Source organism: Phragmites australis, chromosome 1, assembly GCF_958298935.1.
Source record: "Phragmites australis chromosome 1, lpPhrAust1.1, whole genome shotgun sequence".
NCBI classification, from domain to species: Eukaryota; Viridiplantae; Streptophyta; class Magnoliopsida; order Poales; family Poaceae; genus Phragmites; species Phragmites australis.
Window position 1 is genome coordinate 32183543 of NC_084921.1, and position 22721 is coordinate 32206263.

At 40.7% G+C, this 22721-nt stretch overlaps 2 protein-coding genes and 1 long non-coding RNA gene across 4 annotated transcripts; 1 reads left to right on the forward strand and 2 right to left on the reverse strand.

Moving 5' to 3' along the window:
• Nucleotides 1-1925: 1925 nt before the first annotated feature.
• Nucleotides 1926-4519, forward strand: LOC133915491 (uncharacterized). Of its 2 annotated transcripts, none has more exons than XM_062358675.1 (6): nt 1926-2052; nt 2169-2268; nt 2350-2414; nt 2501-2631; nt 3569-3779; nt 4151-4519. In XM_062358675.1, the coding sequence occupies exons 1-6, from the start codon at nt 2044-2046 to the stop codon at nt 4322-4324; spliced, it is 690 nt and encodes a 229-aa protein (XP_062214659.1). In that variant the 5' UTR covers nt 1926-2043; the 3' UTR covers nt 4325-4519. The 2 variants fall into 2 exon arrangements, with proteins under 2 accessions (XP_062214659.1, XP_062214666.1); XM_062358682.1 differs by having other exon boundaries at nt 2350-2402.
• Nucleotides 4520-4998: 479 nt separating this feature from the next.
• On the reverse strand, nt 4999-8995 carry LOC133915505 (uncharacterized). Its single transcript, XR_009909344.1, has 3 exons — nt 8657-8995; nt 5316-5651; nt 4999-5178 (listed from the first exon to the last, which is right to left on the reverse strand). It is a non-coding gene; the product is annotated as an uncharacterized LOC133915505 (long non-coding RNA).
• A 3035-nt stretch (nt 8996-12030) lies between these two features.
• On the reverse strand, nt 12031-22351 carry LOC133915512 (transcriptional corepressor LEUNIG-like). The gene is made up of 18 exons (XM_062358701.1): nt 21970-22351; nt 20816-20913; nt 20585-20694; nt 19553-19990; nt 19373-19458; nt 17919-18006; nt 17722-17797; nt 17517-17566; nt 16416-16715; nt 15376-15591; nt 14525-14755; nt 14322-14439; nt 13835-13944; nt 13608-13757; nt 13295-13459; nt 13083-13202; nt 12530-12736; nt 12031-12420 (listed from the first exon to the last, which is right to left on the reverse strand). Exons 1-18 carry the CDS (start codon nt 21999-22001, stop codon nt 12274-12276), a joined length of 2742 nt encoding a protein of 913 aa, XP_062214685.1. The 5' UTR covers nt 22002-22351; the 3' UTR covers nt 12031-12273.
• Between the last annotated feature and the right edge of the window lie 370 nt (nt 22352-22721).

Below are 22721 nucleotides of genomic sequence, written 5' to 3' on the forward strand. Positions count from 1 at the left end.
CAGAGACCCGGCATTGATTTCAATGAGACTTATTCTCCAGTAATAAATGGAATCATGTTTCGATATTTAATTTTATTGACAGTTCAAAATAATCTATCTATGCAATTGATGGATGTAGTGACCGCATACCTTTATGGGTCACTTGATTTGGATATATACATGAAAGTCCCAGAAGGACTTAACATTCCGAATCCAAAAGCAAACTGCAACATGTACTGTGTAAAACTTAAAAAATTATTATATGGTTTAAAACAGTCGAGAAGAATGTGGTACAACCGACTAAAAAAATTCCTTTTACAAAAAGGGTATTCCAACAATGATGATTGCCCATGTGTCTTCATAAAGAAATCCTCAACAGTATTTTGTATTATCTCTGTATATGTTGATGATCTAAATATCATTGAAAATACAGAAGATATAGACGAAGCACGCAATCATCTAAAGATGGAATTTGAAATGAAGGATTTGGATAAAATCAAATTTTGCTTGGGAATACAACTTGAGCATTATCCTTCAAGTATTTTACTACACCAAGCCGCATATACCCAGAAAATATTGGAGAAATTTAATATGGAAAAATCATATCCTTCAAAGACTCCCATGGTTGTTCGATCTCTTGATATGGAAAAGGATCCATTTAGACCAAGGGTGGAAGGAGAAGAGATACTGGGATCCGAAGTTCCTTATCTCAGTGCCATTGGAGCGCTTATGTATCTTGCAAATTGCACCAGGCCTGATATCGCATTTGCAGTAAACTTACTAGCTAGGTATAGCGCTACTCCAACTAAACGTCATTGGACAGGAGTCAAGAATATCTTACGATATCTCCAAAGCACTATAGATCTTGGTCTTCTCTTTAAAAGAAATCAAGATATGGATATGATTGGATACACTGACGCTGGTTACTTATCAGATCCCCATAATACCAGGTCGCAAATAGGCTTTGTGTTCTTAAATGGTGGAACGGTCATTTCATGGAAGTCTTCAAAACAGATTCTAGTGGCTACATCCACTAATCATTCTGAAATAATCGTATTATATGAAGCATCACGTGAATGCATATGGCTTCACAGAATGATTAATCACATACAACAATCATATGGTATTGGATCTATTCAATCACCAACAATTATCTATGAAGATAATTCTGCATGTATTGCTCAAATACAAACATGTTATATAAAGAGCAATATAACTAAACATATTGCTCTTAAAATGTTCTACCCTCATGAATTACAAAATAATGGGGAAATAGAAATCTTGCAAGTCAAGTCATGTGATAACCTCGCTGATTTGTTCACCAAATCCTTACCAACTTCTATATTCCAAAAATATGTTAATGGAATTGGTATGCGACGACTACGGGATTTACAAGGTTCAAGGGGAGATTGATCCCTAAATAGATAACATGTTCTATTGCACTCTTTTACTTTATGAGTTTTTCCCTTTACGATTTCTCATATAAGATTTTTAATAAGGCAATATCTATTTTGTTCCTCCCATTTTCCTAAAATGGTTTTCGGAGATTTTAAATATGGTCTAAAAATCATAATCATTGCTCTCTAAGTTTATCAATAAGTTTTCTCATTTGAACTTACCATGAAGCAATAACTAATATATACCATATCATTTTCTTCTTATATTTTCTCATTAGATTTAAAGGAGTTTTAATGGTATATCAACATATAACATATTATTTCTCCTCATATTTTTCCTACAGAGTTTTTAGAGAAGTTTTCAACAAAAAATTTACACACAAGATAATTGATCAAGGGGGAGTGTTACAAATAGACATTTAGTATGTAATCAATTAGCACATTAACTATTTTCAGTTATTAAACCAAAGAGCAACCAGTCACTATTGAATGAACCTATTCATATCCTTTAATATATATATATATATATATATATATATATATAAACAGCAATCAATAAACAGAGAATACTCACTCTCAAACTCTCACAAATCCCTCTCAATACGCCGCTTCCCTCCTCCCTCCGAAACTCGAATCAAGCAGCGGAATCTCCAGATCTCGTGGCCTGATGACGACGGTACGCCGTCCTTTCTACACCCGCCGAGAAATTCATCGATTCGTCCGCTCGATTTGATCCGATCCGGCTCGACTCGTGCTGGTGTCAGCGTTGCTAAGAGTTAACGGATGGTGCAGGCGGGGGAGGTGGACGCGGCGGCGGCCGCGGGCGGCGAGGAGCTGGAGCCGCTCTTCGATTACAAGCGCGTGCAGCCCGCAATGACCTTCCGCTTCGACGGTACGCATCTCGTCACCGGTCCCCTTGCGCTAGGGTTTTGTTCGGGGAGTCGCTTAGGGCTTTGTCGGTTTCGATGTGCAGACAGCGACCTGGAGAAGGCGGACATCTTCAAGCACTGCAACAAGCGCTCCAAGGTGGACGCCGCCGTGAGTGCAAGCGAATTCGGTTTCGATTTGATGGGGGTGTTTTGGTGCGGAATGTTGACGTGTTGGTGTTGGCTCGTGTTCGTTAGGAGGGGGATAAGGCTGACGAAAAGGCCGCCAAGGTGGTGAATGTCGACGAGGAGGATTGGCTGCTGCCACCGCCGCCGAAGCCCGCGTTCAGGGCCACTGCAGACGAGGACAGCGCATTGCGGGAACTGAGGTATGGCTGCGTTTTTCCTCTGTTCGCGCCTTGCTGCTGTTTTACAAGGTCATGCCCTTGCTAATTTCCAGCGCTAGTGAGATATCGGTGTGGATAGCTGGTACGAATTAGATGAGGCAAGAAGCTTCTTTAGAAAAAACCATCTGCAGCCTAGCTATGCAATTGTGTGCTTCAGTTTCATTTGGGCGCTTTCCAAATTGGAAGTCCCATGCTCTTATGGAACCCAGATTCTTACTGGGTGGCTTACAGGAGCAGAAATATGTCAGCCTGTCAAGTAGGAGCTGGGCAACGACTGCAGAGTTTGACAACGGAAGTGCCTTCGTGGTACAATGTTTGAGCTGTTCGGTTACTTATTCCAGAAAGTGAGCCATGCCACTCTCATTTAGATGTAACCTGACTGAATGTATATTCACCATTAGCCTGTCTAATCTCTATACCTATCTTGTCTACTTGAGAATACATTGGAAAGGGAATATATTGTTGTTTTTCCATCGTCATCCTTCCAAACGATGCCATTGTGTTATAATGTTATGCCCACTTCAGCCCATGTCAGAATACCTTTTGGTTTTACTTTAGAAGAGTGACCAGAAAGAATTCTAGAGCATTCTTGCATCTGTGCCACAGCAAGTTCCTAGATAGGTTGCTGCAGTCAGGTGTTTCTGGGAATTTTTCATGGAGAATAATTTGTCACTTGCCATCTTTACAGTCATCCAGAGAGCACTGGGTTTTTTTTCAAGGACGAGCAAAAACCTTGGACATTTTATCATTAGAGAACACTGGAGTTGGAAATGAACTCCTGCATTTAATGTGTTTCTTACAATTGCTGTGACATTATAATCAAAAAAATTTCAAGTGCATGGATTTGGCATCAAAATATTGCTGTTGCTGCCAATTTACCATTACGGCATTACCTGACTTGCACATTTCTAATATGCAGATTAAAGAAACAAGAGTTGGCAAAATTTGCTGAATCAGCTCAGGAAATATTGCAAAAGTTGGATGAAACTGCCAAGAATGAAGTTGGGGCCAAGGAACCACCTGAACAAATAATTCTAGAGGAATCTGAACCGCAAGTGGAGAAAGCGAGGGAAAAGATAATCATATCAATTCAGGACAAGGATGGGCAGCAACAGATACGTGTGTATAAGGTTATGTTTTTTTTTCTCTTTTTGCATGGACTAGCTTTGCTACTGTTCACGACTATAACTTTGAATACCAATTATAGGGTCATACCCTTCTTTTGTTCAATAGTAGTTCAAGTTCTCCAACAGATGGTTGCAACAATTTGGTGAATTCTATGTTCTAACTAACATACACTTGGTTTCACCCAACAAATGTCATATCTAGTCGATCTTTCTTTTCATTTGAGTGCTGAAACTTCGTCTTGCACAAGGATACTAAGAGTATACTATATGTCTTAACACAACAGATAGTTAGGATTGCTCACATTTTAACATTGCACTTGATTTCTTGTTGGCACAGAATCCTAAACTATGTGTTAAATATTTGTCTGCTACAGGATGACAAGTTCGACAAGCTTTTCAAGGCGTACGCCAAGAAGGCCAAACTCAACCCATCCGATCTGACTTTCGTATTTGATGGCGACAAAATCAACCCATCAAGTACACCCGAGGACCTTGATCTGGAGGACGATGACATGATTGAGGTGCGCCATAAGGGACGCAAGGAATAGGGACTGCTGGACGCCATAAGTTCGATATTCGGACAGTAAATCTTGAACCGGAACTTTGGAAAATGCATGCAATCAGATCCTATCTCAACCCTGAAGAAATTTCAGCATCAAGAAAACCTACTGGCTAAAGCCTATTGTAATTGTGAAGTTTTCGTGAGTGTTACAAAATCTAGATTCTAATGACCCATTTCTCAATTCAGTGGCATGTAGCAGACTATTGTAACACACAGAAAGGAGGTGTAAAAGGGGAGAAGGCGGGAATTCGGAAGACGCGTCCTGTGAACAAACACGAAGTAGGTTTAGCTATATTGGATCGGGTCGTCGTCGTAGCTTGCGTGCGCTGGTGTGAGTGGGCTCTGGGGGCAGTGTCCGGGTGTGGAGTTTATAAACCACCCATGCATCCAATATTATTCAGAAAATGAATCGAGAAGTTTTCCTCATCTTGATTCTTCTTCCTCCGCAAGTTATCCCGGTGAGCTGTCGGTCGTCTCACGTTGCGGTCCTCACCGCCGGTGGCCACGGGGTATCACAGCTATCAAGAATGATAGATGGCCTTCTGCGAGGCAGCTGCTAGATATTTCCCCTTGCGAGGTTGAAGCCTCATATGAGTAGCACCACCCTGCGATGACAAAGTATGATCGGATGTTTAAACAGAAGATCCTACGAAGCATAAAAAGCTATTGCTACATACCTCAAAGACCTTAACACAGCTCAAACAGCTACCGTGATTTATGCTCCAGCTGCGCACTTCCCCATCACCATCACAGGAGCAAATCATATCTTCTTTGCTTGGGTGAAAATCAAGAGATATTATGTGTTGAATGGCCCGTAAAGGTACGGAGTGAATGGTCAGTCTGAACACATAGTCAGTTAGACACTGCATTTTCTTTTTAGGTTAGATAATGAATTTTAAGCTGTGGAACATCTTCTAATGCACCATTGCAATAAAACAGCATTTTGGAAACAAAAAAAAAAAGAACAATGAGCATACATTGTCAGCATCCCAAATCCGCACAGTTTTGTCAAAGGAGGATGTAGCGAGGCGCGACGTGCTTGGGCTAAATCTAACATGAGTGATCAGAAACGAGTGCTCTTCTAGTGAAGATTTAGGCTTAAAAGGCTCTACACCACAAAACAACCTGTACAGAGTAGGAGCAGGTGAATAATTTAAGCTTCTCTAAAACTGGTGAGATCATGGTTTTGTGCTGATAAACACGCCTTTTTATCAAGACCACCAGTAGCAAACAGTTTGCCATCAGATGAGAAGTGGCAGCAGACAACTTTGTTTCCACTTCACGTGCTTTTGCAACCTCACCAAGACCAAACACTGCAATAAACAGATCTCCAGGCTTCAGCAATGCATTTACCTCCAGCAAAAATATCACAATTAAGCAAAAGCATTCTTACATTTTGCCCTGATCTGTGCAAAACAGGTATAACATGATTTAAAATAGATATGTAAAATTGGCAGTTGCAAAGAAAATAAGGCGATGTATTATTCAGAATAAGATTTGATACGGAAGCATTTCTTATTTGAAATAGAAATGTTTGTCTGTTACTTAGATGTAACGACAAACATTTCCTAAAGCATTTTCTTTTACAAAAGAATAGCAATATATTTTGGGAGGCCCTGTGTAGTGAACATTAACTGGTTATTTATCTAGTTAACACTCATCTCAACAAATTTTAAAAGCTATCAAGAAATTTTGAAATCATGTCAACAATTTCAGAACCTAGTTTTTTCCCTTTTGTTCTTTCCCTTATATTTATATATATACATAGTACAGTAGGGGATTCCCTTACTGTTTTCTCTCAAAAGAAATTCAGAACCTAGTTCAACATTTTCCAAAACCTGTCAACAATTTCTGAAACCTAGTTCAATAATTTCAGAATGAGCTCATTCTTCATGGAAAGGGGATCAAACAAAGTGTCCCGTTCTCTCCCTTGCTCTTCGTTCTAGCCATCAACCCTCTCTAACACATTCTTAATATTGCGGTAGAGAAAGGGCTTCTCTGTTGCTTCAGAGGACACATCCCTACTGTGTGTGTCTCCTTTTATGCGGATGATGTAGCCATGTTTATCACCGCAAAACATGAGGATGTTTTGACTCTTGTGGAAATCCTAAAGTGTTTTGGTGAAACAATTGGGCTACAGACAATTTTTCACAAGTCTTCGGTGGTGCCGATAAGATGTGAAGCCCTACACTTGCATGATGTCCTTGCTATGCTTCCTGTGAAGATGATTGTCTTTCCAATAAAATATTTTGGGCTACCCCTAACAGTGCGGAGATTGAAGTGGGTGGATTTTCAGTCGATACTCGATAAGGCACAAGCTTCCCTCGCTGGTTGGAAAGGGAAACTCATGGCACCGAGTGGAAGACTCACCCTTGTCAAGTCGGTTCTATCCTCACAACCAATCTTCCTCCTCTCCGCCATCAATCCTCCAAAACATGTCCTAAAGGTGTTGGACAGAAACAGAATGTGTTTCCTTTGGGTGGGCATGAAAGAGCTGGCAGGCGCTAAATGCAAGGTTAATTGAAAGCAAGTTTGCAGGCTAACAAGCATAGGCGGTCTTGGCATCCTTAACATGGAGAACTTCACCAGATGCCTTCATCTCAAATGGCTTTGGCGACAATGGAAGTTCCAGCCTTTGCCTAGGGTGGGATCAGAAATTCCATGTAACAAAACTGACAAACTCTTGTTTGCAGCATGCACCATCATCACCATAGGGAATGGTGAACATATTTCATTTTGGCACTCTGCTTGGCTAGAAGGGCAATGCCCAAAGGACATGGCTCCGTTGGTGTTCAAGAAGTTAAAAGTGAAGAGTTGTACTCTTCGTGAGGCCATTACAAATAACTTTTGGATACCTAGTCCTGACTCCAGGGTGACAGCTCACTCTATCGTGGAGATTGTGTGCTGATGGACTGCAGTCCAGCGAGTTTGAGCTTTAACCAAACATTCATGATGACATAACTTGAAAATTCACAACATCAGGTGAATAGTCGACTGCTTCTGCATACAAATCTTCATGCCATTATCTTGAAGGTTTGGGCCCTGCCAAAATGTAAATATTTTGCATGGCTGGCAGTTCAGAACAGGCTCTGGTTCACGGACAAACTGGATGTTAGAGGGTGGCCCCACAACTCGCTTTGCCCACGATGTAGATGTGCCTTGGAAAACCACTATCATTTGTTCGCAGAATATAGGTTCTCCAAACAGGTCTGGGACCTCCTCGAAGATAGGATCGCTCAACTAGTGCCCTTCCTCGTGGATGCCTTCAACAACCACGCACCAATGGTGGAGATCTCTATTAGCTAGCCCATACATTCCAAAAAAGGGCTTAAAATCTCTTATCATTCTATCCCGCTGGAAAATTTGGAAAGAGCGCAACGTGAGGATTTTCCAGAATATAGAACGACCCACTGTTAAAATAGCATAGAGGATCAAAGTGCAGGCAAATCTTTGGACATCGGTGGGGGCCGTGGCGCTTAGGACGTCTCTTTTCAGGAGAGTAGGCTAGTGTTATGTCTAACCGGCGCCTTGGTTGGACCTCTTTTTGTTCTTTTTCTTTCGTTGTAAATTTCGCTTCTTCTTATTAATATAACAGGCAATTTTCCTTCCGGTTCGTTTAAAAAAAACAATTTCTAAACATTTGAACAACTTTTTATGCCAAAAAAGGAAAGTGTTAAATCAAGATCTAAGTGATGTTCACCACTTAGCAAATCCTATATATTATTTTTTCCTGAGAAAAGGGACTCCCAGAAAATATATGATACGATAGGCATCAGATAAAAATATGTATCAGATAAGATAAGTATAGCGTGATTTGAAATAGATATGTAAAATGGGCGGTTGCAAAGAAAATAAGATGGTGTAGTATTCAGAATAAGATCTGATATGGATACATTTCTTATTTAACATGTACTTAGATGTAACGACAAACATTTTCTAAAGCATTTTATTTCACAGGTCGAACTAAGGGTTTGTTTAGTAGAGCTCTTCCTGATCCAAATTTTTTACGGGAAGTGATTCTCTGGAGGAAGTGATTCTATAGTTGAAAGTGATTCTCTAGTGATTTTCTAAAATAAAATATATGGAGAAAGTAATTTTATGCGGGAAGTGAATAAGATGAAACTGTTTTTTTCCAGTTCCTCAGCTTCTATTTCATTTTATAGAATCATTCCCACGGATTTCACTCAGGAAGCTAAAAACCGAAAAGTATTGTTTGGCAGAGCTTCCCTGATTTCAACTGGAAAGCTGCTCTGGAAGCTCTGCCACACGGACTAAAAATGAGTAAGGTATCAGGATTCAAGAGGAAACGAAAGCATACCTTCTCTGGCAGTAGCATCCATGCAGCGCCCAACACCTAATCCCTCGAATCCGGCAGAGAAATTCCCTAACCGCATTGCCTGACGCCGAGGTCACGTCGCCTCCGATGCCCTGAACCCTAATCCTCTCTACATCCGGAGGGAAATTCCTCGACTCGTTTGATTGATTCGTATTGGCGTGGACGTAGGCGCGAGTGAATGAACCGTGGTTGGTGCAGGCGGGGAAGTGGGAGTCAACGGCTGCTGGCGGTGAGGAGCTGAAGCCTACGGTTTTGTTGGGGAAGTCGCTTGGGGCTTGTCGGTTGCGTCGTGCATAGACAGCGGCAGCGGCCTGGAGAAGGTCTGGAGGCGGACGGACATTCTTCAAGCACTGCAACAAGCGCCCCGACATCAACGCCCCATTCGGTTAGCTTAGAAGGCTCCGTAGTCCGTACGATGAGGTCCACTCAGTAAAAGCTGCTGTTCGACAAACTTCCTTAATTCTAGTTAGAAGGCTACTTTAAGAGCTCTGCTAAATTTGGGTTTTTTACGTGTTGTCTAGCAAAAAAAAAAAAAAAAAACTCTCGCACATTAGATTTAGATGGTTGCTTTTGTGAACAACGTTTCTTTCTGCTAACTCTCAATTCTCAGTATCATAAAAAATCTGATGTGACAATGACAGATGATTTTTTTTAATCAGGAGCTTCGTTGATAAAATAGTTGCAAGGTTACAAATCACAGTCGATTTACAGACATGCAAATACTAGAGGTGTGCTTCATAGAGCCACTCACCCTCAGCAGCGGATACAACGAAGCTAGATAGAGCGAGATCATTCACTTATCCCTCACTTTTCTTCTCTCTTTTCTATTTACTCTTCGTCGTACATGGCAAATAAAATGTTGAGAGGGGCTGGCTCAGTAGAAACAGTAGGGGACTGGAACCTGGATCCGCCCCTGCTCACCCCACTTCTTGTCACTCGAAGCTCACTTGGCACACATGTGTGCAGCCTTATTGTGAGAACGTTTTGAAAAAGAAAAAAATCATCACGACTCCTTAATTTCGGACAGGATCGACGGGACTTGAGATCCACCAAAACCTGGTTATCAGTCTGTGTTTGGTTTGGTGCCCAGCGCAGCGAAACCAAAATTTAGACACAGATTAATTTTTAATTGTTAAAATAGCGTTTGATTTGAGAACAAATTAAAATTTAGTTGGCCAAATTTTTTATTTTTCTGGTCCGAGTTACATCTAGAAACACAATATAAAATTTAGCTGATCAAATTTTTTTAAGACATAACTAAATTTTAAGCTCAAACTAAATAAAAACCAAATTATCTGAGCACGGTAAAATTTTGGCTTAACTCACTATAGCCGAAAACCAAACACTCAGTGCGTGACCCTACCATCTGACGTGGCAAAGATTCGAGGCAGACGTCGAGCGCCTCTTCTGATTACAAATTGCAGGCGTCTCTATGTGCGAGGGCCTCCACCGACAGAGCACTCAGTGCGTGACCATACCATCTGACGTGGCAAAGGTACGAGGCAGCTGACATGTAAATACCTTTACTGGGTCGGTTACAGAGGCCGAAATGTGTCATGCACGACTTGATTCAAAATGGAAAACAAGTTAGTACAATTAAGTACTCGTTCAACGGATTGTTCTAGGAACATTTTAGCAATTTGAACTCGGTTTTAGAGATTTAGATCTCAAACCTCCCTATCCATCAGCTAACTTCGCAAATCGCGCATTAGGCGTACTCCTGATTTACGAGCAACAAGGGGCCTCAGTCTTGTATGCGATTTATATCTTGTATAGAAAATTTGCATTACTAGACCCCTGTTTAAAATTTGCCATTAAAAATACTCTACCGTAAAGTTTCCTCAATGGGCTGAAGTTTCTGAATTGATCTATTAGCCACTAGGGTACTATGAATGGGCTCAAGTTAAGATGGAAGCATGACTATATTGCCGCGTACGCGCTCATAGCGTGCTGGTCCGTTCGCTGGTATGTGAAGGACCGGTCGGAAATTTGACCATGGCTTGGCATCGGGGATTTTCTCAGATACACATCCGTACGTGTTCAATGGTATTGCACGTTCCCACACGCTAAAAACCTCATACCTCCTAATTTCTTCTTAACAGTACATACATACGCATATTTGTATGATGTGAGTGTAGAGTATGGGTATAGTGTGCATCCTCATACCTAAAAAAAGACTATTGCCTCTTTCTTCTCTTACTAACAAATGGAAGCACGACTTTATTGCATCTTTCCCATCTTCCTCACTACAAACTAAAACTTATGAGATAATTTTTTATATGCGCATGTCATCGGAAATTTTAAAATCCTCGATTTATTATTGGAAAAGTTATTATCCCTCGTATGCTAGTACTCGAAATTATTTTCTTTCCGCTCACATCCCATCCCAACTGTTGCCGCCACTCCCACCACCGACGAGCAACTACGGATCCGTTTGGTTGGGAGACAAAGTGGGATGGGATAGGGCTGTTCCTGTTTTTAAGGATGGGATGATCTTCTTTTTTGTTTAGTTGGTTGGATGAGATGAGTCTCTTTTTTATTTGGTTGGAGGGACGAGGACGGATGGGGATGAGAATCATCAACTAATTATATATTTTAATTTTAAATAATAATTATTAATAATACACTAATCAACATGCACCAACATGTATTAATGTTATTCTTGCCGTAGTCATTACTAATTAACAATAAAATATACTAATTAACCATAATTATACTCTAATTAGCTCATTAATTAGCAATAATTAGTACATTAACTCTTACAAATTCTAATCTCATAGTAATATGTACTAATAAGTAATACAAGCATACTAATATCATTAATCATTTTACTAATGTGTATGATAAGTAAAAGTGGATAATTTCATCCCACCGATTTTGAGAGATATCTTCATCCAGTATATTGAGAGAATATTCCTTAGAAAAAATCATCCCATCCCTACTGCCTTTTGAACCAAACACCACAAAAATAGAGATCGTCCCATCCCATCCCACCTCATCCCAAACACCACAAAAATAGAAATCATCCCATCCCATCCCACCTCATCCCTTAAACCAAACGAACCTTACGCTTCGCATGACAATGTGGTTCGCCTTGGAGCTTACCTCACCGACGACTCCTTTATTCTCTCCCTTCGGCCGGCAACGCCATCTTCATGGGTGCTCGAACACTATCGACGGTCTAGCAAGGAGGCAAATCAGGAGCCGCGGCAGCAGGGCTGGCGAGCGTTGCGGGAGTAGCCATAGCGAGGCTGACTCGCTGGTAAGCCGGTGGTTGAAGGACGTCCGGCTTATGCAACGGACAGCATGGGGCGCATGGCGGCCATGTACAAATAAGACATCTTCAAGAGGTAGAGTAGGCCAAACAACATTTCTATAAGGAGTTACAACTACAACCTTCAGTAGCACATTGAACAGCAAACAACAAAGACAACCACAAAACAAAAACATGGTTAGTTCCTGAACCCAAGTGGCTCAAGAAATCTTGTTAGCTACCTTTTCGTCATGTGGTCATCTGAGCCAGAAAACCGACTTGTTTCTATACCATCTAACCACCAGAATGTAAAAGTAGACTCGGATAACGGTCACTATTATACAAGTCATTTCCAGAACTTGACAAGTCTATCATGACTTACTGAGGCAACCTTCCCTGTTGCACTCGACGCAGCTAGGGCTGCAATTAAACCATCATGCGCATTATTAACGGTCATGGCGTTCTTCTCCCTTATGTCCCAAAGTTCCAAAGACTGCATGGCACAAATAATACAAACAAATGTTATAGCCATCTAAAGAAACAGGATATAAATGTGCTCACGAAATGATTAACTTGGGCCTGATAAAATAAGAGAAACTTGCCTCGTAACAACCAATTACTAGCAACGATGGATAACTTGGGTGGAAAACACATGAGTGGAATTTGTTCCCGCTGCAGTTCAACTCATGTACAAATTCACCATCATGCCCAGAAGTAAACGACCATATTCTGACAGAGTCTTCACTGACAGAAGCCAGATAGTCACCCGCAGAATCCCAACAAACTGACTGAATAGTATTGTTGTGCCCCTACACATACAGGCACAATTTTCTGTTAAATACTCAGCCTTTGCCAAATGCAAAATAGATCCTATCTGAAATATAACGAAATTCAACATCATAAAACCTACTGGCTAAAGCTTATTATCGTGCCAAGCTTATGGAACTCGTGAAGTTTTCTTAAGTGTTTCAAAATCAAACTAACGAACCTATTCTTGATCCAACGACATGTACCAAACTGTCAAGAATGGCAATCACAATGGATACAAATATACTCATGTAGAAGCTAAAGACAGCACGGCATAAATTACATGCAGCTATAAGAAGTTGCAAATGCATCCTCAACAGATTTTGACAGTGATCCTTGGTAACCAACCTGTAACGGGCTTCTACAAGCATGTTGTGTCTCTGCGTCAAGTATGTAGATAGCCTTCTCCGAGGCAGCCGCCAGATATTTTCCTTTGCGAGGTTGAAATCTCATTTGAGTAGCACCTCCCTGGGATGACAAAATATTATCGAGAACAGAAGCAATATCAGAGCATAAACGTTTAGCAGATCTCATGAAACATAAAAGTTAGTACTACACACCTTAAACACCTTAACATAGGTCAGACAGCTACCATTATTTATGCTCCAGCTGCGCACTTCCCCATCGCTATCACAGGAGCAAATCATATCTTCTTTATTCGGATGAAAATCAAGTGACATAACAGATGCTGAATGGCCCGTGAAAGTACGGAGTGAATAGTCAGTCTGCAACATAGACAATCAGTTAGACATTGCATTTTCTTTAAGGTTAGATAATGCATTTTGAGCTGTGGAACATCTTCTAATGCACTATCATCACAGGACAGTAGTATTTTGAAGACAAAAGGAGAAGGACAAATAATGAGTAGCATACATTGTCAGCATCCCAAACCCGCACAGTTTTGTCAAAGGAGGATGTAGCAAGGCGTGACATGCTTGGGCTAAATCTAACATCAGTGATCAGAAATGAGTGCTCTTCTAGTGAAGATTTAGGCTTTAGGGGCTCTGTAGACCACAAAAGAACCTGTACAGAGTTAGAGCAGGTGAGTAATTTATGCTTTTCTAAAACCGGTGAAATCATATTGTGTGCTGATCCCACACCTTTTTATCATGACCACCAGTTGCAAGCAGTTTGCCATCAGATGAGAAGTGACAACAAATAACTTTGTTTGCACTTGCACATGCTTTTGCAACCTCAGCAAAACCAAACCCTGGGAAAAACAGATCTTCAGCTATGCATTCACCTCCAGAAAAAAAAAAAAATACAATGAAGGAATAGCGTGCTTTATTGCATTTTGCCTTCATATGGCCAAGACAAGTATAACATGCTTTGAAATAACTATGTAAAATTGCCAGTATCATGACAATAATACGATGAATAATTAGGAATAAGATCTGATAGAGACATTCCTTATTTAACCAGTGATCAGATGAAATGACAAACATTTTTTTAAGCAAAAGAACAAAAAAAAAAGAACTTCGGACAATATACTCGCATGAAATAAGAAATACAGATTACAGATGAAAGATCATTCTTACAAGGTCAAACTGAAATCAAACCAGGTACCAGAAGGAAACTAAAGCATACCTTTACTAGCATCCATGCAGCGCCCCATGCTGTCCCTAGGATCCATGTCATCTGGTGATAGAAAAGATTCAACATTTTCATCCAACGAGCCATCTTCCAACAAACGGTCTACATCATCCTGAAATAGAAGACTTTTGTCATCATACTGTCATAATACATTTGGAAAAACAAATGAATGTCAGAATACATATATATGTTCATACCAATGGGTTTGCTGGAGATGTCAAGCTCCCAGTGCCATCAGAGCCAAACATTACCATGGGTTTAGCTGAACCACCATTCTGCTGCAGCTGGGGCACAGACATTGCATCTCCTGGTGTATGAATGGAAGGTGTCGAGGGTGCAGAACTTGGAGAGGGGCCAGCGGTATTTGCAGTTCCTGAACTATTAGCTCTGCCAGAGGATGAGCCTGGCTTCTTTCTCTTCTTCGTTGTCTGAACCACAACAGAACAAGTTATGTGACTGAACCACTCATATCAAGTAATTGTTCACTTTGCCAATCTAAAGCAGTGGGAAGCAGTTATAAATTCCTCATCAACAAAAGATGAAGATCATAACAGTGTAGGATATGGTACAGCGCAACATATTTCCAGTGACAAAGACGAATCCATGATGTTTTAGATGCCAGAAGAATAATTGTAGTGCAAAGAACAGAACACAATGGTATGTTGTTTTTAGACGGCAGAAGAGTAGAAAATGGAGCTAGGAAAATCGGGTCCAGAGCTTTACAACGTGGATTTGCCACAGAAGCTACCATAAAGGTGTACGCACATACAGATCATGTAACACAGAGGACACTATGCTCAGTTATTGTACGAGACTTCCAATTTAAAACCAAAAGCATCCTGAGATGCAAGCTTCATCATATTGTCTCATGTCAAAGTAAAAGTATATTTGATATACCAGAAATCCAGGATAGATGCATAGCAGGTACATTACAAAAAAAAAAACTAATCAACTCATTCATATAACATGCATGCAGTAAACAGTAGAATGCTAGGTTTGAACATCCATGCAAAATAAAACATAAAAGGCATTGCTGACTCAAACATACTTGTTCAGCTCCCCCAAATGAGTTTGGCATGCCCCCATCAACAGGCATACTTCCAATTCCTGACTTTTCTTGTTGGAGAAGCTGATTTGAGCTTTGAGACTGCTGACTAGAGACAGCAGGTTGCTGAAGCTGATGTTGCTGTGGCTGCTGTTGGCTATTACTTTGCTGTTGTAATAGTTGCTGCTGCTGCTGCTGGTGTGCATGAGCAAGTTTCTTCTACTACACAGAAAATCTGTATAAGAACATGGCAGCAGAAAAGGGCTAGAACACTCATGCTAAGGAAGGTATTCTTGCATGTTGAATCTTCAAAGGTACATAACAGCAATTATGCACAAGCACAAGGGAAGCATACACATAAGATAAGAATAATTAAAGTTAAAAATAGATAAAATGTAGGGTCACAATCAGGGTTTCATCTCTAGCCTACCCCAACTTGCTTGGGACAAAGGCTGTTGTTGTTGATAGATATTAAGGAAATTGATGGATATTTCAAGTTCTCTTTGCTTTGCTGAAATTTTAAAGCTTAAACAGCAACCATTGCCATTGTTATGTCAATCAATTGTGTGAAGTATGTGATACTTCAGCAATCATGCATAATGGCAATTAACTTGCACTCTGTTTTATGGATTACAGAAGCTGATAAGACACAAATTTGGCAATAAATACATCAAGTTCAATTATATTCAGCTTGGTTCTAGCAACTAAGAGTTTTGGAACTGAAATTTATATTATGGCACAAAGAAAACTAATTGCCGCAAGGAGCAACATACCAATAACAGTTTCTAATAAATCTAAACTATATCAAAACAATATGTTCGTTTTGGTCATACTGAAAAAGGAGCCCCAAAACATTCATTTTGATCAGATTGAGACATAACACCATTTAACCAGGAGCCAGGGATCCATCCTATTTTCCTAAAAACTCGAGTTCATGCGTCCCATACAGTAAAAAGCTAAGAAGATACAATAAGCATTTACTACAACTATTACAATCATATAACCTTAATAACGGTCGCAAGGCAGAAGTCAAAAGGATATACCTTTATAAGCATATCAATATCTCCACCACTTTGACTAGGAGAGCCAATATTTGGAATAATATCACTGCCACTGTTTGTCTGCCCATCCCGCCCGAGACCAGCATTTCTGCTACTAAGCATCATCCTCAACCTTCTACTGTCAACATCACTAGATGTTGGTGAAGCCATATTTTGCTGAGCCTGCAGCATAAGCTGCTGCTGCTGCTGTGGAGTCAGCATCTGGATCTGCTGGTGCAATTGCTGTTGATTCTGCATAAATGACTTTTGCTGCAGAATTCCAGACCGAAGTTGCTCAAGTCCCTGTGAAGACAGAGCAGAAAGAGGTTAAAAGATATCGTGTAATAGCAGAGGTCAAATAAACAATTTATAGATTGCTCCCAAATTCTGATATTCTTTGTAATCCACTACATTAATGGTGTGCACAAACCACCAGAAATTGTTTATTTGATGTACAAGGACCCGCAACATTAAGGATAGGCTTCAACAGTAAGGTGAGATCGGATAGGCCAGTGTGACATTTTGCAAAAGATGGTCAATGGAAGAAGAATATATATGATCCTTCTGTGCCATACTGCCATGTAAACAAAAACAGATGACTCTGCAAATTTAGATGTTCCCCTTCATATGTGGAGGTACTAGAAGAAAGACTAAGCCATTAACAAACTACAGCAACATGTGCTCCCCAGAAAAGAAATTACCATATTTCACCAATAAAGAAGAGTTCAGCCTAAGCTGAGCCTAGCAGGACACTGCAGGAGCATTCCACCGAATTTTCAACTGTTTACTGGCAGAACTGGAGAAAATCTTGGGACAGTTTAGAAGTTCCAAGTTTCAACCGAGATATTTTGATTTTAATGGTGACTCGAGAGCGCTTCCCAGATGATATTTAATTTCATTTGAAAGTCCAGGTTTGATTAAATTCAAGGCAGAAAGTTTAGACAGAGCTTTGAAAAATCCAGGTTTAATTAAATTCAAGACAGGCAATTTAGACAGAAAAAGTGCTTAGGTCTGAGATCTCCAGGAATAGGTTTTGGACCCTGCATGCAATGGTGATGAAGAAATACAAGATGAATCAATATCTAACCATAAACTAAACCTTACCGTGAGTGGCCATCCTTTCAGAGTCAAATTGTTCCCAGCTTGATTAGATCCTGTAAGATCACGTCTAATTTAGCCCCAGAAAGATTATCCTTTGGCAAGGTTGAATATGCCCAGCATAATTTTTTACAGCAAGGCTAAGGAAACTATTGAAGTTGAAATCAGAAACAGTTGACAGTTAAAACAGTAACTCCAGGGAGTAGACTACCTTGGGCACCAATAAATGACCCCTCTGGGCCAGGAGCTCTGGGTGTCAAGATGGGATTAATCTCTGTCTTGATACTCTGCTAATAATATGAATACAATGAGGAACAGAGCCTGATTTTTTTTTCACTCCATGTTTTGGAGGTGCCTATGATGAAAGGTTAGTGATACTAGACAAACCAGGGTTCCTAGAAGACTAACCTGAGCTGGCCCAGGAAGTTGTGGACTCTTGGCCTGAACTTGTTGCAGAGTGCCTGACAAGCCACCAACAGTACCATGCAAAATTTGCCTATAAAAAGGGGCATTGTTAACTCCCTGAGTAAATTTTACTATAAGATACCAGCTACAGCATATATATATATATGGCCCGACCGATGAAAAAGTTAGCCCTTCCTTAGGCATCTAAATTCCATTCACATTAAAAACCAAACTTTGGGGCATGCTTTGACCATTCTGGGCATGGTAGTTCCTAGGGATGCAAGTGGTGACACCAATGGGTACCCACTAGCCCACTCTAGGTTATTTGTCTTATAAGTCCAAGCAAAACAATGAAGTGGCGATTAGATGGAAGTGTGTTTCTAGTTGGGTGAGTGGTTTTGGGATCGACCCCGAAAAATTAAATTCACATCCCTAGCAGTTACATTATTCAGAACAAAAACAAACTACATAATTTATACCCAAAAAAACTTACGGGGTCTAATGCCTAACAAAATTATCTGTTTTCAAAATCAAAACATTACTGTCTCCACTGAGAAACAATAACACCAAATTGCACAAGAACCAAATCCAATATAGCACGTCTGCAACTGCCTCGCACGCAACAAGCTCGTCATGTCAATGATGTCTGCAGGATGCCATGCAAAAGGTGTGAGCCATCATAAACGTCTAGACCAACCCATGCAGACTCTCGTAGTACATTGATAACAAGGAATATCAGCAGTAAATTGCAGACATTGGCAAGCCGGGAATGGGAACAACAGCACCCTCTCCACGGGTACATGGACTTATTAGCACAAGGCTACAGAACATGCATTCGTTTTCAGGAAAGGGTTAAAAGCCAAGGAGTCGGACTCATCTCTCATGAACACGTAATCTAAGTGGTTGCTTCAAGTGTGTTGTTTATGTGTCCAAGAACATTGGTGCAAAGAGCATGCACTATGATCAATTTTTCCCACTTAGAGCAAGAGGAAGAATGGGGAGGATGAGAATAGAAAAGTTGCCATGTCAGCATTTTTGTGTCAAGAAGATGCCATGTCAGTTAGCAGAAAAAGCTTATTAGACCTATTTGAACAATCCATGAAAGTTTTAGAAGCTATGGTGAAATACTGAAATCTACTCAAAACAAAATTAATGAAAAAAAAAAAGTTGAACACACAGCACAGAGCTACCTTACTATTGGTGTGAAAAGCAACATGTGTGTTTGCAGCATTACAGAAATCATAAGAGAAGATAACAAAAAAGGCCAGCTGCATTACCAGACGTATTAACTGTGGGATTAATATGATAATTTTTTAATAACACTGAGGAGAAAAAAAGCCAGTTCTCCAATTTATTAACACGATATTTTTTTCCTTAAATCTCATCAGCTACTGCCATATCACATGCATTACAAACATTGTTGCAGCATTTTCATAATTCACAAGTTCAGCAAGTACCCTGACGATTGCCCACTTGCAGCTGCTTTCAACAATGATGTTTCATTTGAATCAAGTAGTTGCCCAGCATTCTCTCCGTATCTTTGCTGCAACCAGAGTTTCCATGTTACAACAGAATTAACAAAAATGTAAGGAGTCAACCAAGAGAAAATGGAACAATGAACCTAGCTAACTGTGTACCTTCATAGATGCCTCTTCCAAAGAGTCTCTCTGGGAAGGTAACTTTAACCTCTCCTCATACATTTTTGTTGCCATAACATTTGCAGTACTTTGGTTTTGTCGCATTAAAGGATTGTTTCCAGAAATTCCATTTGCAGTACCATTGAGAAGATGGGAACCATCTCTACGCTGCTGTTGCAGAAGCAGCAGCTGCTGCTGCTGCTGGTGCTGCTGCTGCTGGTTATGCTGCTGCTGCTGCTGTTGCTGCTGTTGCTGGTGCTGCTGGTGCTGCTGTTGCTGCTGCTGCTGCTGGTGCTGCTGCTGCTGCTGCTGTTGCTGGTGCTGCTGCTGCACAGCTCTTTGTAGCAGCATTTGTTGCACTTGTATATGTTGTGGTTGTTGCTGCCTCTGTTGAGGTGGCTGTTGCTGCTGTTGCTCCCTGGCTTTCATGAGCTGGGTCTAGAATGATGCAATGATTTATAGCTGAATTAGTACTGCCAATTCAGGATAACAGGCCCTACCAACACTCATGGCTATTGATGCAACAACGTCAAACTCAAGATTTCTAAATTTAGAGCTTTAGGTAACAATGTCCCCCGTAAGCAAAAAATGGATTAATAAGACAAAGCACGTTTAATAACTAAAATTAAAATAAAATATGCTACAAACATTATAACTGCCAGGCTATAATGCATCTGAGACATGCAACAAGCAGTTTATTTTTATTCGTAAGCTACTTAACACTCAAAGCAAATGTATATGAAGAATTGTGACAGATTTAAGAGTGATCAGGATTTCTTCAAAACAGTATCATTGTAACAACTAATAACCTATTTGGAACACAGGAAATTCAAAGAGAAGGAACAGTTCTTTTCCTACAGGAATTGAGAAACATTCCTGTGGTCCAAACTAGCCTAAAGATCCTATTTTAAATGAGGCACAGAAGAATTTACTCTTTATTGCAGGGCTTACAAGAAGAAGCACATATACCAAACATGCATGCATCAAATAAAATTTGTCCAACAAAAGACAATCAAATTCATAGATACTTACCTCAATATACGATGCTGCAACATCTGAATGCTTCTCGTTTGTTCTTGCTATGAATATATCCCAAAAAACCGACCACCACTCGAAAAGAAAGCCACCAGGTGCATCAATTGCTGCAAAGAAAAAAAGGCAAATCTTAGAAAGTAAATAATAGCCTTGACAGACAAAAAAGAAAATGAGTGGTAAAACCCATGAAAACAAGTAGCTTCGCACAACTTGCAGACAAATACATACCAACTGGATCTGAAGAGACCTTTCCTTCTGCTTGAAAGGCCTTTGCAGTTGCCTGCAAATTTCTCTTCATAAAATAGTCATATATGTAAACATCCAGCCTGTTTCATGAAGCAGTCAATAGTCAGAATAGAAGATTGAAGGAAATATTCAATCATACAACTCTTCATCCACAAACACAATACCAGACAATGTAATACATAGTGGTAGAAAGAGGATCCCGAAATTATCTTCAACTTACAGTTATGCTAGATCAACGTAATTAGTTTTGTTTCTTCATTTTTTATCTTCTCGTCAGTAAATCATCAGCTACAATGATCCTAAGCGCCAGTGTTCAGCTTAACATAGTTCCATTAACTGACAATGACATTGTGATTCAATTGACAAGACGTGCTTAGAGTAGTCCGCTTTCCACAAAATAATAGGTCAGATTAAAGTGTGGTATAGCCTCAAACTACAAAAGTAGCCTCCTTCCCATACAAATCAATCTGCAGTTTTCTCATTTATGTGTCATTTCTTCCTTCCAGGCATTCTAGTAAACAGTGGTCGCACCCTGAGGCTCAAATGTTTGCTCAAACCAGGCTATTTACGTATAAACAGAATCGAATCCTTCAATAGGGTTCCCATTTTCAACACAGTATACGAAAAATGAAAGGATAAAAGGGTTCCTCCACTTCCTGAAGAACCGGCATCCAACGAATCAAATGTGGCTCCTCTCTTCCAGTATGCTTAATAGCTCAACCCATACTACTGAATATTCACAACCTACTGCTAAAAATCGCGATATTTCTCATGATATCACAAATCCGCCAGATCGGTCCTCCTGATACCTCAAATCCCCAAACCGGTTTTCCTGCTCTTTCAACGCCAACAGCGGAGATCAACACTCAAGTATATAGCATCGAAAACACAAATCCCCCAAGCCAAAACAGTAGGTTATTGAAGTAAAAAAAACAAAGCTGACACGAACTCCACCCGAAACGAGAGCTCCCGCGAAACCCTAGCCGGCCAAACACACCGCTCCTCCCCTCCAACGCAATAAGGGTTAGAACCTCCAAGCCCTCTGGCGATTCAAGCCCAAAAAATCGCCAAAGAAACGCAGCTACAGACGGCGAATCAGCCAAAGAAAATGGAGAAAGGGAAAATCAAATCCTCACATCTTGTCCGCCTCCCAGTTCGTCTGCGACATGGCTGCTGCTCCCGCGGCGCGCCGACCAGACCAGGCGCCCTTCCCCCAGAGCAACAAACGCACCCCCTCAAGCGAACCCGCTCAGGCTACGCCCGGGCCGCCGCGGCCACCGACGCCTCCGCAGCCGCCGAGCGTCGGGAGGATGTGCGTGTTTCGGGCGCAGCGGAGGGGAACCCGAAGCGAAACCCTAGCGGCGCGGCGGAGGGGAGCGGCAAGCGTCAACCGGCAGCGTCGTGGGGGGAGGGCGAGGCGAGGCGAGAGCAGATTGGAAGCGATTGCAGCGGCGGGAGGAGGGGAAGGGGAATGCATAACTAGGAGAGAGGAGGGGCAATTGGGGAATAGAAACGCGAGATGGGGCCAGGACAGGACTAATATAATGCCGGAAACACATAAATATCTTTTTTTCTCCAGTCTGGAAGCGGATCCTGAGTCACGGCACGCTGTACCCCGTAGGATCTGATCCATCTCTATCTTTCCTCTCCTAGCCAATTTTGCACTCGCTCCTTCGTTCAGGTCCGTTCGTCTTGGTCTGACCAGCAAAAAAAATATTCTCAACATTCAAGAATGTCAGCCATATTTTGTTTTGAAAAGTTATCAAAAATATTTTTTATTTTTTATTTTTCTTATAATATGTTGTTAATTGAAATTAATATTATATTAAAAACATGTTAAAATCCAAATCTATTGAAATAAAATTTGTATACTAAAGATGTATAAAAC